The sequence below is a fragment of the Branchiostoma belcheri genome, unplaced genomic scaffold, assembly GCF_001625305.1.
Source record: "Branchiostoma belcheri isolate BF01 breed outbred unplaced genomic scaffold, Haploidv18h27 scaffold69, whole genome shotgun sequence".
Classification (NCBI taxonomy): Eukaryota; Metazoa; Chordata; class Leptocardii; order Amphioxiformes; family Branchiostomatidae; genus Branchiostoma; species Branchiostoma belcheri.
Genome location: NW_017804342.1, coordinates 1,385,827 through 1,402,799, shown reverse-complemented (window position 1 = coordinate 1,402,799; position 16,973 = coordinate 1,385,827). Strand labels below are relative to the sequence as shown.

Below are 16,973 nucleotides of genomic sequence, written 5' to 3'. Positions count from 1 at the left end.
AATGTCCGTCTTTCACATAACTCCGGAATACTGTGTGTTTGTAGGGACCAGAGCCTCAGTCACTGACTGTGGGTCACCTGGGGAAGAAAACAATCCTCTTCATCGCCGCGGAGAAGACAGGGTCCATCTTCATCTACTCTCTTGACGCCGGGGAGGAGATACGTCCCACTTTCCAGAGCGTGTACTGGGGAGGGCGGGCGGACCTGACCTGGGGGGAGGCGTACCGGACCAGGCAGGTCGGGGACACGGATGTGGAAGACATGAGGTGAGCTCCAACTCCTATGAATCAAACCGTAGTATTCTACGTCCCAATACTTGGTAGCATCACGTTTATCTGTCTATGAGTCAGCTAACTACCTGTTGCCTAACCAATACAAATTTGGTCCCAAACGGCCATACCTTGGCAGACTGAAAGTTAACGGGACTATGTCCACATAACGTATTGACTGTTGGGCAATGATTCGATACATTACTAATTGATAGTTATGATTTTGTGATAGTCGATCCCAATGATTGACCCATATCTATAGACCAGCGGAAATGACCTACATGTAGCCGCATGGGTGGTCTTGACCGTGTCCACATTTTCGTCTTCCCGGCAGCTTTGTTCCGGGGGATAAGAGACCGTATCAGACCACGTCTCCAGTAAGGCCATGTTGATTTGATTATATGGATGACATCCTCCGGGAGCCCCAAAACTGATGCGCGCGTGCGAATAAAAAAAAAGTTTTAGTCAAAAAAAAAAGTTAGTTTTCATTATGAAATCTACGTGGTCATGAGGGTTGAACACATGGGACAGAATATGGTTTGGCGAATAATCTAATCTTCAAGTTCATTTCCTTACAATTTCGTCTTTTTTTGTTTGATTTTGGCATTCTACGACATTGGTATAGTTTTTACTTATTTTTTTGTAACTTACGGTATATTTTTGCTCATTTTGCAACTGTTTTGTACGATTTACAGTATGGTTGAAAACTTTTTTTTTTTGGAAACGGCCGAAAATTCATGCGCGCGCGGATGTCATCCATATAATCAAATCAACATGGCCTTACCATGACTTCATCAGTAAAACTAGCGTTGCGCTTCGCCGGCGTGCATTCGAGAAAACTACCGATTACATCAGCGGAAAGCCCTGTTTTTTGCCGTCATTTTGACACTGGTGACAAAACGGGAAAATGAAATTTAGGTGGTCAAATTGATGTAAAAAGATCGACAAATTGTTAAAAATGGACGTTTAGCCCCCCGAAAATAAAATTTTTCCGATGTTCCTGGCACCATTTTTAAGCTCGGAATCTGCGCTTTCGAATGGTGCTACTTTCATTCTGATGCGGTCTAAGACGGCGATGCGCAAGCGCACTAAGTCAGGGTGATTTCGCAATAGCGAGCGGGAGCCGGCCGCATTTCCGCAACCCGGGCGCTCGGCTCACGACGCGCCGTTTCATCGGCAAATTTCTGGCGTTTGCAACATTTTACAACCTAAATAAATACACCACAGGAAAGGGGAAGTTATATCCTTTATTTTTATGGGTAACTTTGCTACTAGGAGCGAATGATTTTTGCACCGCGAGTGTGGGAAGATGCTACAAAATTGAACCGACACCATGTGGTAGACGATTTTCCTGGTAGCGTTGGAATAAAACTTATAACGTCCGTCATAGCTCATATTTCCGACACAATACGTGTTCCTAAATATGACTTACATCTAAAAGGGAGGTAATATGTTGTTACAAATACCTGATTTTGAAAAATTTTAGTAAACGTGCCGTCCAAAATACAACGTACCGGGTGGAACCTGAGAGGCCATCCCGGTCATTGGCCACAAATTATGCTCAATGCGGCGAAAACAGGCCCAAAAATGACAAGTTTCCCGCTATAATACGCGTTCATAAACGTCTTCAAGTCGAAGATTTGTCTTTTTTTTCATGCATACTCAAAAAAAAATTACTGATTTTCCAAAAATTAATAAACGTACCGTGCAAAATAAGAACGTACCGGGTGGACGTTCGGGCCAAAAAAAATAAACGTACCGGTACGTTTATTCGGCAGATGAGAGTACAGTCTACATTTTGTAGAGAAATTTTCAACATTGCAGAAGAAAAATAAATTACTAATAAGCAACCTGCAGTTTTGCAGACTGAATTCTTAGGTCACTGAGGATTTAGTGTATATTTGCAGAAAGTATTTCTGAATTGCAGAACTAAATTTTGACAATCTGCAATATTGCAGAACACTGAAAAAAGTACTTCTACCACTGTAGACACAGGTAGTTTTGACCTCTGACCTGTGGGTTGGGCTGTGCTCCAGCCACCAGGTACAGCTTCTTGATTTGAATCTCCCAGGGTGCATTGCGGATGTTGGTGACTGGGATCCTGATGGTCAGCTGGCCGATAAATCCTGACACGGAAAAAAATAGAAAGAGTTTAAATAAATCTTCATTTGTGAATAATTTCACTAGATTGGTAAATGATTGAATAGCAAAGTTCTTTATCCACAACCACTTGTTTAACAAAAGCCAATGTGTCAATCATGACAATTAGTGTGGTTTTTTTTTGGGGGGGGGGGATACTGAGTGTCTATGAAGATCTATATTTTCTGTCTAAAATTGTCAGCTTAAAGATGTGTGCTTGTAGCCTGGCTGCCATCCATTTTGAAATGCTAACCCGGGCACACAAACAGATGGCTCCTAGGCCAGTATGCTTGTGATCACCCTGACTTAACTTCTATGTTTTCCATCTTAAATTGTCTGCTTTATGATAAAGACTTGTGCCTGTGACCCACCTGACTTGACCTCTATGGGCAGGTCCAGTTTCCTGAGAGCATCCTTCCTGAGAGGCAGGTTCTCCAGGACTACGGAGCCTGTAGGGGAGAGGGATCTTACTGATATATCACTTATTATAGTTATACATAAATAATCAAGGTACTTTCCATCATACTATATGTACATATTAGTAACCTTTCAACATTTTGTAACTTTTTTACACAAATATAAAAACCTGATCAATCAAGTTTATTAAGAAAGAAATTGGGAGTTTCCTTGTTTTAGCACCTTACTCAAAATGAAGCATATTCGTGTTATTGTTCCCCACCTCTTGTTCACACCTCTGTGAAAAGATGTACTACTGATGAGAGTCCAGAGGGGGCGTGACGATGTTTTCAATGACACCTTCACGCGAGTGACTCTCATAAAAGCTCTGCGTGAGCATCACATGACATACAGTCTTTCCAGCAAAGGTTTACATCGTACACATGTGACTTACCGTGCACCAGAGCCACCGATAGCTGATCAGTGTTCAGGTATTCCAACCCTACGTACTCTCCAACGTACGAGTTCACCACCCAGGCGACCCAGCTCTCTAACATGGCGGCGTTCTATCGGCCTCTCATGGAGTCTCTCGAACAAAAAATAACTTAGATCGATTCTGTAATGTCTGTACAAATTTCTGATTGGTTCCGATCGCCTACATACGTTTTAAAAGGCCGCTAAATCGTTCCGAAAGTTCCTAACACATCCGAGTGACTCGAATTTCGTCTTTCGGCGGCCATCTTGGCCTGGTGATCTGCATGTTGATTCAGACGTTTCGTCTATTGGCCAATCTTTGTCAAATGTAGAGCGCTGATTGGTTGTTTGTAAAAATACTGCGTGCTGGTTGGCTTAGAGTCGTAACACACTGGAAACCTCTTCCCGTCATGCTTGAGATTGACCTATGACCTCGATTTCCAGAGTGGGAGGTACCGAAAAAGTTTGACAGCTTGTTTAGTTTGTGGTTTCGGCCGTTTGCGAAGGAGTTTTCATGGTTTATGGAAGGTACTCTGGATTTATTTCATGCGTAGCTCTGACCTGCTGGACGCAAAGCCGAAGAATCGCTACGAAACGCCGATTTAGACTAGCGACCAGCCCGCAAAGCCGGAGAGTTGTCAACTCGTTGATCTACTTTACTCAATCACTCCAGAACTTCTGTCCGTAAAATCGGGGCGGCGGACAGTGCACAACTGTACATCGTTGTGGAAATTACTTTTAATGAGTCTGAGATCGTGGGAGAGGTATTCGACCTACAGAAGGCCGGGGCATCCACGATTTTTTTCCGTGCATGTCTGTTTTTCAAGTCCCGATGGACCATCGGGGATACCACGTCCGCCCACGCGGGTAGACTGCACTTGGCTGCCGTAGGCGTGTCGGTGAGCTGGCGGTGAAGTTCACGGCCAAACACGCGCCTGCTCCGCGGGAGGCCAGACCGGAGGTCCTGGTGTACAGACAGGGGCGAACGTTACACGGAAAGTATCCAAATCCCCTCAGGATTCACCGGCCAATTTTTTTTCGTTTTTCCGTAACCCGGCCGGGTCGCTGCGTTCCAGGTTCGGAGGTAAACTCAGGACAGATGGGGTTTGAAGGAAGCTAGCTTCCGCCTGGCACGAGGAAGAATTTAGCGGTGGTGCGTGCACGTACCCACACCCGCATGGCTCGTACAACTGAAGGAAGAGGCGTATATAACTCAGCGAACTGTTTGTGAACGTCTGAGTGACACGGGAAATGTCTGGAGAGATCTCAAGTTGGTGCGGAAATCACGCACGTCTGAGCCTCTGGGCGGGAAGACTGAACTAGACATCGCAGGAAACCGGCGCTGTTGTCCCACACCCCAGCACTAACGGACATATCTATAAGCTTCATCTACAGAACTTGCCAACATAGAAGCAGCTGACAGCTCAAGATACGACGTCTACAGCAAGAGAAAGGTTCGAGAAAGTTGCTTTGGGATTGAAGAGGGAGCCATTCGGCTGTACACTACCGTAGGCTTAGCTGACATTCGACCTTCATTAGGCTTATTTGTTTTGAGACCCCTTTTCCGATTACCGAGCCGGCGGCGCCTACAGTAGTCTCTGGTTGCCGGTGTTTTTGTGTGCCGGTCCCCTGGTGGAACGATCTTCAGGCCGAGGAAAAGACCCTGACGGCCTAACCCATTAGAGACCACCGCCAACACGTGCCGTAAGAAAGGCGAGACACCACCTTGTAAAACGGTTTGTGGTAACGCCGTCACGCCCTGCTATTGTTTTCGGTGTGAAATTGTCTCGATTTTTGTAGCGGATGGAGATTTGATTTACTCTTGCTGTCGACAGCTGGTGTTGACTGTTTGTGCTGTAATCAGCTCGTTATTTACCACGACCCGGTCTCCACTCGGTACATTACTGGCATTTCTATCCGGACAGGCAGTTGTCAAGGGACCAGCATTCCTGCCATTCCCGCTAAATCAGCAGTGAAGTTTGTGGAAGAACGTCCTGGATATGTTACAGTAACTCGTAGCTGCTACTGTTACCGTAACGTGAAAGTCTATCCCTGCATTTCTGGCAGCTGAAGAGATTGGAAGAAAAAATCCACAGGCTGAAAGGAAGACACCGAATAGATAGAGGCAGCTCCAGGATTTGTTACCAGGATTAATTAACTGTTTCCTCAGCCTTGGCGATTAATCATTGTATCCAGAGCTGACTGACAGAAGAGAGAGATCTAGCAGTGGACAGACAAACATCTATAGCCTGTTCCTGCCATCTTCTTTTGCTAAAGAGAGAGAGAGAGTTTACTACAAGTACAACATGTCTTCCTCGTGGTTGTTGGTGTGTGTGTTGATGGTGTGTCAGTTTCCTGGCTTCCAGCCTGAGCTGGCCAGTTTCTCTGAAAAACTTGTGGCCCAACATGCGGAGGGAAGCTCTCCAGAGGAGCTGGAAGAACTGCTAGAGACTCCGTACTTCGAACTGTATGGAAAGGTAAGGAATTTCTCAAAGATTCTGTATGTATAGGCTTTAGCAGCATTTTATTTTTTACACCTATACCCCCTTTTTCCACAGTCATCATCAGTCTCGAAGCAGATGTTAGGGGGCAGATCATGACATTTTCTGCATGGTCAGCTTTTCTGACTGTCTACGTTAGCTACCATCTCAACAAAAAAGCTGACTAGTTAGAAAGCATTATAATTTTTCACCCAACATCTGTATATAAGTCACCATAATTGAATTCCTCACCTTACATATGTATGGAATGCCATTTCTATCTATTAGACTTCTTTTGTAAATCACAGTGATCACAAGTTATCACTATTCTTGATCATGACAAATCGCCTTAAGAAAGGTACACATAGCCTTTTTCACATGTACTAGTACGTTGGACTGACCTCTGATATTTATTTACCCAACTCTTTCATCAGGAAGACATTTAAATGGCCTTAAACTTTATACTGGTTTAGAAAGTGAAAAGGCCATCATAATATGCAAGTACCCTTAAAAACAAAAGAATCAGACTAATCACACAAGCTCTTGCAAACAAAATGTCAGCTCGGTGGCCCAGAAACCATGTGTTCAGTGTTCCAGGTCACAGTTAATCAGTGGTCAAGGGTACTTAGATGTCAGGGTCAAGTATGGCTCAAGGCATGTTTACAAGGGCTACATACTGTGCTAAAATTGTCTTAGGCCAGAGCAAGTGAATTGTATGGATGACAGCCCCTGTATACTCCTGATCTTATTTACATGCAAGGCGACCAAAAAATTAAAGATTGGCAAAAACTACAAGACCTATAACCTGGAAGATGCCTTAATTTTCAAAATAGAGACCTTAAATGTTGTGACAAGAATTGGAGCAACATAACTTTTTATCACAGCCAGTGATCAAATGTATTCATAAAGTAAAAGAAACTGACAAAAGTGTGGTAGCCTTCTATTAGACTACAACTACACTCAACTACAAGTGTCATGTCTACAGGTATAATCTAATTTATTTTTCAATTTCTTAAATCAAGATAAAATCAATATTAATGCATGTCTGGATGTCATCCATAAGATTCACTTGCTGTGGCCTATATATACACATTGTCTCAGCAGCTAGTTTGGAATGGGACCAATGCAAAGGTTGCAAAAACACAGCTTCAACTGTGGGGTCTTTTCTATATGGGCAGAGTCATTTTGTAGATAAGAAAGGCATCCATCAATAGTAGTTGATTAATTTGATGTCAGCTTCTGATACTGGTAATCTAGTGTTGTTTGTCAAGTCAATTGTATCCTACCATCAGATACTGTACTGGCTATGTTTCCATCTTGATTTCAAACAAGCTGCTATTTTTCCATGAAAGCCAGCAAAAGTTTAATTGTCTGGAAAGCAACCTCTTGGGTCAACAAATACTAGTAAATATGCATCAGTTCAATCTATCAGTCAGCTACAATTCTTTTTTTTTTCTGCAGTTTGCCATATTCCCTCTTATAAGGTGCCAATAACATGTTTAACCTTCTTCCTGCCGTCAAACCCCATAACCAGTAGATCTTGGTAGCTAAATGGCTACCTCAGTGTTCTAAAGGTTAAAAGGTTGACACTGACAGTACAATCTTGTAGAGTCAGTAGACCAGACATGAGTCATGGTCAGTTAAACACAGTATGGCTGACTTGCCCTCCAGAGAAACAAATATTTGTGGTATTTTTATGGGCAGTTTTATTGAAGAGAGACTACACACACGAGTCATGTACTGAGTTATCACAGCATGGATTCCGGAGAATAAAACATTTATGATGTCTTCAGTTAACCCTCAGTTTAATTGAAAGTAGAGTACACGTGAGACATGTCATGGCATCCACTGATGCAAACATTTATAGTGTTTATATTGACAGTTCTGTACAAGGAAATAGACAGCACATGAGTCATGTACTGAGTTGTCACAGCATGGATTCTGAGAGTAAACATTTATGGTGTGACTAAATCTACCATCAGACATTCTTCAACTACCCACATAGTCTTCAGACCTTATGAGGGACAGACCATTCTGGGATAGGGGTGCACAAATGTATGTCAGTTGTTGGATATAGAAAAGCTACAAAGGGTTTCTCAGGGTCAAAGTCAGGTGGGTAAAGGAACGCTGTGGTAAAATTTCCTTGGGGGCATGTTCGCTCAAAAGGCTGGGAGTTAGCCTGTGTAGGCCCTGGGATCAGCCTGGCATTCAGGCTACATTTGACTGATAAAACTAAAAAAAGTAAGAACATATAAATATATAAAACTTGACAGGAAAGCCCACAAAAAAAAGATGAGGGAAAACCCTGACAATTTTAAATGGTAAGAAATTTTCGGCAGATAAATTTGTCACTCTCTGTCCTTAAGGAAAATCCGTATGACCAAAACACTTTCTTGTCCTTTCAATGACCCTATTTCAGTTGAGCACACACCAAGCTCTGTACCAGTTGGAACAGAGTCAAGCTAAACAGGACTTCATTGGCTAACGTACGTGGCATTTCGAAGATTTATTTCTCAAACCTTTCAAGTTTTTTCACTTAAGGAACGGAAGTGTCCTTTTAAGTTTGAGTGAAATGTGACTTTGCAAAATTGAAGGACATCACTTGTACACTAGGCAGCAGGGACTACATGTATATATAACTGTCCCCAGTTTACACTTGGCATTATGACAACTGGCTGGACTAATGGCCAACACTTTAAACAAAGTATCACTAATATTTATACAAAGTACATTTTGTACCACAACTTTCAGATAAAGCTAATGGCTTGAAATAGGACAGGCAGCAATTATGATTTTTGTGTATAGGAGTAAGAGTGACTATCAAGCCGACCACCTGGCCATAACAAAGCAACCACCTTTTCCCCGTCCCGAATTTTTTACCAAAAGGTAGTAAGCACATCTGCCCAACGATTAGGCCACCTGCAGTCCAAGAAGACCACTTTACTTTGGTCCCAAGTGTGGCCTTTTTGGGCAGGTTTGACTGTATATGTTTTCAACAATTTTTTTTTCTCTAACAGTGTGAGGATCATCTAGAGCAAAACAAGTGAGAATGACGTCAATAAAAGTGATAATTTGTGTTGGCTTCAGCCTTGAAGTGCCCCCCACCCCCACCCTCATCATATGTTTAAAAGAACATATGGCACATTGCCAGCAGTCCCAGCATGTACTGTGGTCTTGTTTCAGACCATGTGTGTGGCTAGTGTATATCAACCACTAAACTCTAAAGCAAGCTGTCTGCCTTGGTCTTACACATTGTAGGGCTTTGACTACAGTAGACACTCAGTGCAGTATCAGAAAAAGAGTGTGCGATATGTTATCTACATTATGTATATGTAAATGTTTGTAATGCAAGTAACTTGATATTGTGGCTGTGCAAGTTTATAGAGTAAATAGACTAATTACTGTAAATCTTGAAAAGTTTGCATTGAGCTGAAATCATTACCCCACAGAAAGGTGTTGCATTAATCTACTCTACTCAGGTACATGTACTACAGAAATGTTTTAACATGTGAACCCTTTTAACCTGCCACAAAAATTTCCCTCCTAACTCAAAATAACACCTCTACACTGACAAGTGACTTTAAAATAAATTACAGTATGTCAAGTGCTTGTAAAGATAAGGCATAGGTATTTGGCGCAATATTAGTTTGGATGATAACATCAGAATGAGTTATTGGTTTCTAATGCAATGGAGGCAGACACATAAGGATGACTGGGTTTGATACATACTGTAAATCCTGAAACTTTTGCAGTGGTTTTAATTCAGTGTAGCACTGGGAAAGGGATAAAAGTGATTTATATTTGTTTTTTCACTCTCTGCGCTATACAGGTGATAAACATTGATCCATAGATAAATAAAGACTGAGGTACTTAGACAAATAAAGAGCACACAGGTAGGGTAGGGTTGAAGGTACATGTAGCAACCATTTCATTTTTAAACTCTTGACATGCCAGATTCCTTGTATCCGAGAATAGTTTCATCAGGTTGGTAAGTCACTGAGTAAAGAGACTCTTTTTCCACAACCAAGTCTTTTATTCAGCCAAAGTTTTGGTAACTGTCTGTCATGTGTATGTAAATATTGTACATTCGAGAATGCATCTATAGCAGCGACACCTGTAGGTGTGCTGCAATGTGAACCTGCCCTGAGGAAGGTGACAGACGGTCACCGAAATGTCAGCTGAATAAAAGACTTGGTTGTGTATAAAGAGTCTCTTTACTCAAATTCATTGTATATAGCTGATTGTACTGCTTTTGGACATGAGATTTCTGTGTCAGTCAGTGACAAAATTGACCGTAGCCAATAGGATATATCGCACCAAAACACTTGAATTTTTTATGTTAGATATATCCCAAAATGAATATCGAGCCCTGAAGGATATGAGTGACTGTGTAAGATTGAGGTGAATCAACATCACCTGACAGGAGGAAATGTCAGTAAATATTTGCAGCAGGCTCCCAGGACCTTTCCCTGATGTCTGTATGTTGTTTTAACCAGTTCTGTAAACAGCCTTGTCTCACAGGACTGGTCAAAGAGTGTAGAGGCTTACAAAAGTTTCCTTTAATGGGGCCTCATGGTGCCTGGACACAACTGGAAAAGTGTAATCTCCAAGCAGATCTTTTTGTGGCTGCATGAGAATTATCATTATTGTATAAGCAGTATCCTGGTCAGATATGCCACCGATGGTTACAGGTGGTACAAACCTGACCACTGCATACTCCACAACACAAGCCAACAGTTAGCCTGGATGCCAGACCCAAAGCACGCTGGACACACATCTCAGTGTGCAAGGGTCTGGTAGGGCCAGATAGACCTGCCACTCGAACGCTCAGTATCTGCACACTGAGATATTTTGTGTTCAGTGTGCTTTGGGTCTGGCATCCAGGCTAGCCAACAGTTACTGTAAAAGTGGGGGGTTCATAAGTGCTACCAACCTGTCTTGACCTTTTAGCCGAATTTTTAAAGTGTTGGGTTGTGAACTGGCGCCCGGGTTCGGTGTGGGTTTGATCCCTGGCCTAGGGCCAGGAGTGTCTTTCTGTTTCAACTGGCCTCTTGTTTCAGTGGTTCCTACACCGGGAATCAAACCTGGGCCTTGGTCCCAAGTCCTAACCACTAGACCTTGTTTCAAAACCTTGGCCAAACCTCCCTAGCCTTCCACACCCAAACAGTAGCTGACCTTGCTCCCAACCTACCCCTCATAAACCATGGTTGGAGGAGTTCAGCAGGGTTTTGGAGGCCATATTCGGCTATGTGTAAGACGGGCTTCACACTAGGTCAAAAGTTTAGCCTTGACTCAGCCTGACCAAACTCTCAGGCCCTGCTCAACAACTGGGAACTTAGAATAATCCGATTGGCAGAAGGGGCAAGTGTGTTTCACAAATGTGGGTCAGAAGTTCAAGTCCTCTACATAGAGACATACAAGATGGTGTCCTACTTAACTTTAACCTCTAGCAACTTGTGGCTTCTTTACCACTGGCTGACTTTCCAGATGTGGTTGTATGCAAAAATTCAGTCTGAAAACTGAACTAATCCAGATATAGAAGAACTCTTTTGAGTTAGCAGGCCTTTCTTAGGAGATAATCTACTCACTTATCCAATATAACATCTATTCTTTACCCTTTGTACTTTTACAAGTTCTTTTTCATTATTTTAAATATGCAGAACTTATTATATATCCTTACTGTCCATCACAATTAGCGGTTCAAGAGAGCTAGCTGATGGAATGTGGATCAAATATTTATATTTCTTATGTTTTTATTTTGCATTTCTTTGTTTTGACAGGTGTACAGGGCTATTGTCCTTACTTAACAGTCACTTTAAGGAGTAGGATTGGTACAAGTACTAAGGCACCAACAAACAAGGAAATATTCATATGCTCCAGTGTTCTAACCTGTTCTGTGTACTATATTCCAGGGTAAGGATGCGTACCTTGCCGTGCTAACCTGTTCTGTGTACTAATATTCCAGGGTAAGGATGCGTACCTTGATGCTATGCTAACCTGTTCTGTGTACTATATTCCAGGGTAAGGATGCGTACCTTGATGAGGAATGGGAGCGCTGTGTCTGGTACATGGAGAAGGCAGTCATGGTTCATAAACACGTGGCCGCGCACAAGTTCCGCTGTCGCCAGCGCTGCTTCAACCAGACTGTGGAGCCCAGCTTTGAGGGACACTCGACTTTACAGGTTAGGGTCATCCTTAACGTTTGTCTTGGGTTTGTTGAGTCATTTGCAGGTTAATATTTATGATTTTGGGCAGACTTTTCAAGATTTGCAGTTACTTTGTTTCCTCGGTATATTACCAGTGTAGAGGTTTATGGAGATCGTACTTCCATCTAGTAAATCAAATTATAAAATGGCTTCAGTCCTAAAACACTCATAATTTCTTTCAGCAGAAAAAAAATCAGTTTGAAAATTTCACAAGAAAACAGTTACATCAAGCATTTTTTGAAAGTTGCCAGTTGCTGGAGTAACTGTTTTCTTGTGTATCTCATTACCTGGATGTCAGACCTTCATCAACGTAGTTTCTTATCTTTATTAAATTTTTTGTTTTCCCAGATGATGCGTAAGTTCATGAAGCGAGCGGCGTGTACCGACCGTTGTGAGCAGGCCAGTCTGGGGGGGATGCGGTGGGAGGGGGTGAATGAGATCCAGCAGGAGATGGACAGCAGGGTCCCCTATGACTACATGCAGCTCTGTTACTACAAGGTACGCTTGTTTGTTTGTGTTTGTTTATTTGTTTGTACTGATACTTGCCATATTGTATACAGAACCATGCCTATATAGTTCCATGCCTGAATTGGTTAGGGCTAGTATCCGGCATGGTTCTGGATAGTCTCTGCGTATCCATGAAATTCGATGAAGATTTGCCCCAGCTGCAGGCACAGTTTTGGATATATTGGACTATCCTGTGAGTATCCAGAACTGTGCCTGAGCAAGGCAAGCGCTGTGGTCAGTATTTATGTTCAATTACTACACGTACTACCATTATGATTTGGCAAGCAGGTTGCACTAACTTACAGTTACAGTTTTGTTGGTCTCCATATTAGCCTGTTGGCTGGACTGTTGCAAACTGTATTAAATGATTGGCCAGTTTCTTAGTTTGTAAAAGGCACTATGTAGATTTTTGCCAATTTTCCATAGCATGTAAACTTGTGAATGTTTTTGTACAGAAAGCCAGGGTATCTATTCTACCTACCTACCTACCTTGTCCCTTGACCAGGGTCGTTGGGGGGACAAGGTAGGATACAAGGGTGTCTGTTCACTAAGGTTTAAACCTAACTAGGATAGGCAACCAAGGTTCTAGCCCACTGGTTTACGCTTCAAGGTCCTAGTTCATCCAGACCAGACAGCAGTCCTGAAAAAATAAGCTAAGCCGAAGCTTGTAATTGTTATTTACAGTTTTTATAGACGTCTGTCATTAGTCCGTATTAAAAACCCATCACCCCAGATAACAAGACTGTAATCAATCTGTCCACCTTGACCTCTGTAGTGACCTTGCCTGGATGGTTGACCCTTGACCCACAAGGTGATGACAGGTCAGCAGAAAATTGGGAGAAATTGAATGCTGGGTAACCTTGAGGCAACAGATGTCTAATCTCTACGGTTAATTGGATTGTGAAGTGCAGACAAATTATTTGTTTGAAGTTCTTTGCTTGAGAAGAAAGTCTGGTTATTGCATGACTTTGTAATGTTATCTGCACCTCTCACAGGATGGTTAGTAGGTTTTTGGTTTCTCTTGGGTTGTCACCATCATCTTTATCAACCGTGCCGTAATTACTGAAATACATGTTATTTTATGGATTTTTGATTGTGTGTGTGGTGGGGGGGGAGATGTTACTTTGAATGTACACCCCTGTGTTCCAATGCCTCTATATTTACGCACACTCACTCACACACACACACACATGTGCACACACACAAACATGCACACTATTTTCTTACACTTTTCTTACATTTTCTATGTTCCGACAACCCAAACCCTATATGAATGTTGGAAGTAGGGGAGTCTGAAAATATATAGGGGCATCAAATCACAGAGGTGTCCGGATGTAAGGGTGTTCCCATGTAATATGTGCAGCCCAGGTCAAGGTTACCTCCAAAGTGTTCTCTAATGATCATCACGATAAGAAATTGGACAAATTGTTTCCATATTTGCAACACTACTTTATCCTTAGAGTTTAATTTGGTCCCTATCACTGCCCCACAGTGCTGTGATTGGTCTACAATTGTCCTTGTGCAGGAGGATTGTTTTGGAATGGCTGAAGGGCACACAAGGTCATGACATGTTAGGTCCCCTCCTCCCCCCCTCCCCACTGGGAATCCTAAACTGGTACATACACTTTCTGACCTTTTATAGTAAAGACCTGTTTTCTGTTTACAGGAAAGATAACCTCCCACCAACATATCATATGCCTTATATACATGACATTTTGTATGTTTTACAGCCAATTCTGATAGGATGTTTTACATCCAAACAGACATTTCATTTCCTCTGTAACTAAACTCTCCAAGGACAATTAGTACTAAAATGTCAAAGATAGAGTCATCAAAAAGTTGAAGGGCAAAGTTATCTTTCACAATCATGTTTGCCTTGCATTTTTTCCCAACTAGTCTTTTTTTGAATGTGATCTTGGACAAAGCAACAAAGATCTTAAAGTTTACATCCTATCTTTAGGACAGGGTAAGAAGGATTGACCCCTTGACCTTGGGCGGAGATATGCCCATTTGTCTCCTGAGTTGGCATCTAATTTTTCCATTCAGAACCTTTAGATTAAAAAAGTCTCCAGCAGTGTTCTAGCCTGCATCTGTTTTCCCAGGATGTTGCATGAGGATACAAATTTTGCCCAATCCATCATCTTTGATGGCCAAAAATTGGCATGTAAAGATATGGTCTTTATTAGTTTACAGGGAAAAATTGGCAGGCACAACTGGGTTTGATCTGGATACATTGTCGTGTAGTTCAAGGCATGGGTGAAGTTTGATGTAAAAGTGTCAGGTAAGTCTACTCAGAAGAAAGAAATAGTCGGTTATGGCTTATGCAGCTGCCATGTCATGTACAGCCTTGTATGTATTGCGTAGGTGAAGTTTGATTTAAAACATGTCAGAAAACGGCTGCTTGAAAATGATGGCTCATGCAGCTGCTATGTAATGTAGATGTAACCTTGTGGTGCATTGCGTACTAGGTGAAGTCAGATAAGGGACTAATTGGAACAAAATTATGGCTTTTGCAGCCCACATTTAATGTACTATGTAACCATGTATGAGATTTTAGATTGAAGAAGACTAAGTTTGTTTATAGTTGCAACATTTTTCCCACCACTTGACTCCCATGTTGTGAACTGGAATTGTATATCATTTGTAAGCTTCAAGGACACCAAAGTCATTTTAAGCAGGTACTCAACATTCTTATGGCCATAGAGCCACTTGGACATGCTGGTGGCCAGCTATATACTATTTTCATGCCAGGCCAGGGCTTGACATACTTGTTCTGCATACCTACACCACTCAGAATTTTACCTGCACCACTCAGAATTTTACCTACACCACTCAGAATTTTACCTGCACCACTCAGAATTTTACCCTGCGCCACACAGAAATTACCTGCACCACTCAGAAATTACCTGCACCACTCAGAAATTACCTGCACTCAGAAGTGAGGCCATAGCCAACTAAACAAGCCAGCATCAAAGGTTTATTTTGTCCTCAGCCAGCTGTATATTCTCCCTCTCTCCAGAAAATCTGTAGACTGCCCTGCAGTCACTCCTGTGAAATTACTAGTAATGACTTTGGACATGGCTAAGAACCAGAGGCCAGGATGTGTCAAGGTTTCTCACTCATGACACTATGAATCGAATTGAAGGTCATTAAAGCAATTAAATGCTTGAGAATCAGATGTCTACCCAGTTTACATGCACTAACAATGGATAATTGATCAGTGGTGTGTACATGTAGCAATCCTACCACTGCATGTAATGGGGGTTTGTATCTTTGTCTAACACTTTGGAATGTTAGACTTTAATCTGCATATCTTGCCAAAGGCTGTTGCAAACTGCTGGTCTCATGTCTGAGAGAGCCACACCTTGAGCATGTTAACCTTAACCTTCACCCAGCCGAGCTAACCTCAGGGGGACAAAGATATTGCATTGGTTACCAGGGTTACATTAACACTCAAATGTGCCTTCTGTTAGTACAGTGTTAGCCAGCTACCTATTGGTCAATTACGTGTAGTCACTAAAGTCCCTTTAAAACCCCCTTTATAACATGGATATCTGCCACTAAACAAAAGCTTCATCTGAATATGTCAATGACAAAGGTTAGACATTATAATATTATTATAATATTATATTAGACATCCCATTCATGCCACACACAGAAAACAGTTACTCAAGCAACTTGATAGTTTTCGAAAATGTCTGAAGTTTTCAAAGTCTATAGTTTCTTGAGTAACAGTATTAACAGTTAGGTGTAGATCTCATATGTCTATCACTACAGTATCTGAGCTCCAATAAGAATGTCTGAAAAAGTCCAGAACTTACAAAGAGACAATGTAGACTAGTGTCTGGACATCATTTTTGTCATTCCATGGCTTTTTCCTTTATACTGCACAAACCTGTTTCTGTTCAAAGAAAGTGTTCTGGCTTCCCTTTACAACTGATAAGAAAGGCAGGACAATTGGTCTGTTTGTTCAAGTTTTCTGATAGGATTAACTAGAATCCTTCTGCTCCAGGCAGTCTCCCTTGAGTCTGTCTCCTTCAGGGATGGTTTGAGTCTTGGTTTCAGATGTGTGACCTTGAGCTAACATTCTTGACTTGGTAAGGAGGAATGGCTGGAGGCAAAGCTTTGAAGTGTACAGGTAATGAGGAGTGAAGGAGGGGTACTTTTGCACCAGGGCACACCCTGAGATGTATTGAAACTCAGTAAATCCATGCCTTACATGTACATGTACCTAATGTTACCTGTATGATAGTATTGTGTCTACTCCTCAACCCCATTCAGCCAAACAGGAAACTTAGAAAATACTAGAAGCAAACTCTTGAATGTCAGTCAAATGGATATGTTTCAAAAGGAGAAACTAGAAAAAAAAAGAGGAAAAGAATTGTTAATCATCTGAATGGAAAGAAACAGATGAATTTTTAAACCTGGAGTTAGAATAAATGTGTGTATCGGTTGGATATTGTATTTCTTGGTATATTCAAATTTGAAACTGTAAGGCATAGC

General features: G+C 41.9%; 2 protein-coding genes across 4 annotated transcripts in view; one reads left to right on the top strand and one right to left on the bottom strand.

Annotated features, from left to right (window-relative positions):
* Nucleotides 1-3,570, bottom strand: part of LOC109484165 (vacuolar protein sorting-associated protein 13D-like) — a 58,770-nt gene extending 55,200 nt beyond the window's left edge. Inside the window, 3 exon segments of the mRNA XM_019787393.1 lie at nucleotides 2,282-2,394; nucleotides 2,779-2,856; nucleotides 3,258-3,570. Coding sequence (XP_019642952.1) covers nucleotides 2,282-2,394; nucleotides 2,779-2,856; nucleotides 3,258-3,360 — 294 coding nt within the window. The 5' untranslated portion in view covers nucleotides 3,361-3,570.
* A 145-nt stretch (nucleotides 3,571-3,715) lies between these two features.
* LOC109484134 (prolyl 3-hydroxylase 2-like) overlaps nucleotides 3,716-16,973 on the top strand; it is a 47,059-nt gene continuing 33,801 nt past the window's right edge. Inside the window, exons 1-3 of one of the 3 annotated variants that reach the window (XM_019787353.1) lie at nucleotides 3,716-5,754; nucleotides 11,778-11,939; nucleotides 12,312-12,461. In XM_019787353.1, coding sequence (XP_019642912.1) covers nucleotides 5,584-5,754; nucleotides 11,778-11,939; nucleotides 12,312-12,461 — 483 coding nt within the window. In that variant the 5' untranslated portion in view covers nucleotides 3,716-5,583. The remainder of the gene's footprint in view (nucleotides 5,755-11,777; nucleotides 11,940-12,311; nucleotides 12,462-16,973) is intronic. The other 2 variants (XM_019787355.1, XM_019787354.1) reach the window with 2 other exon arrangements.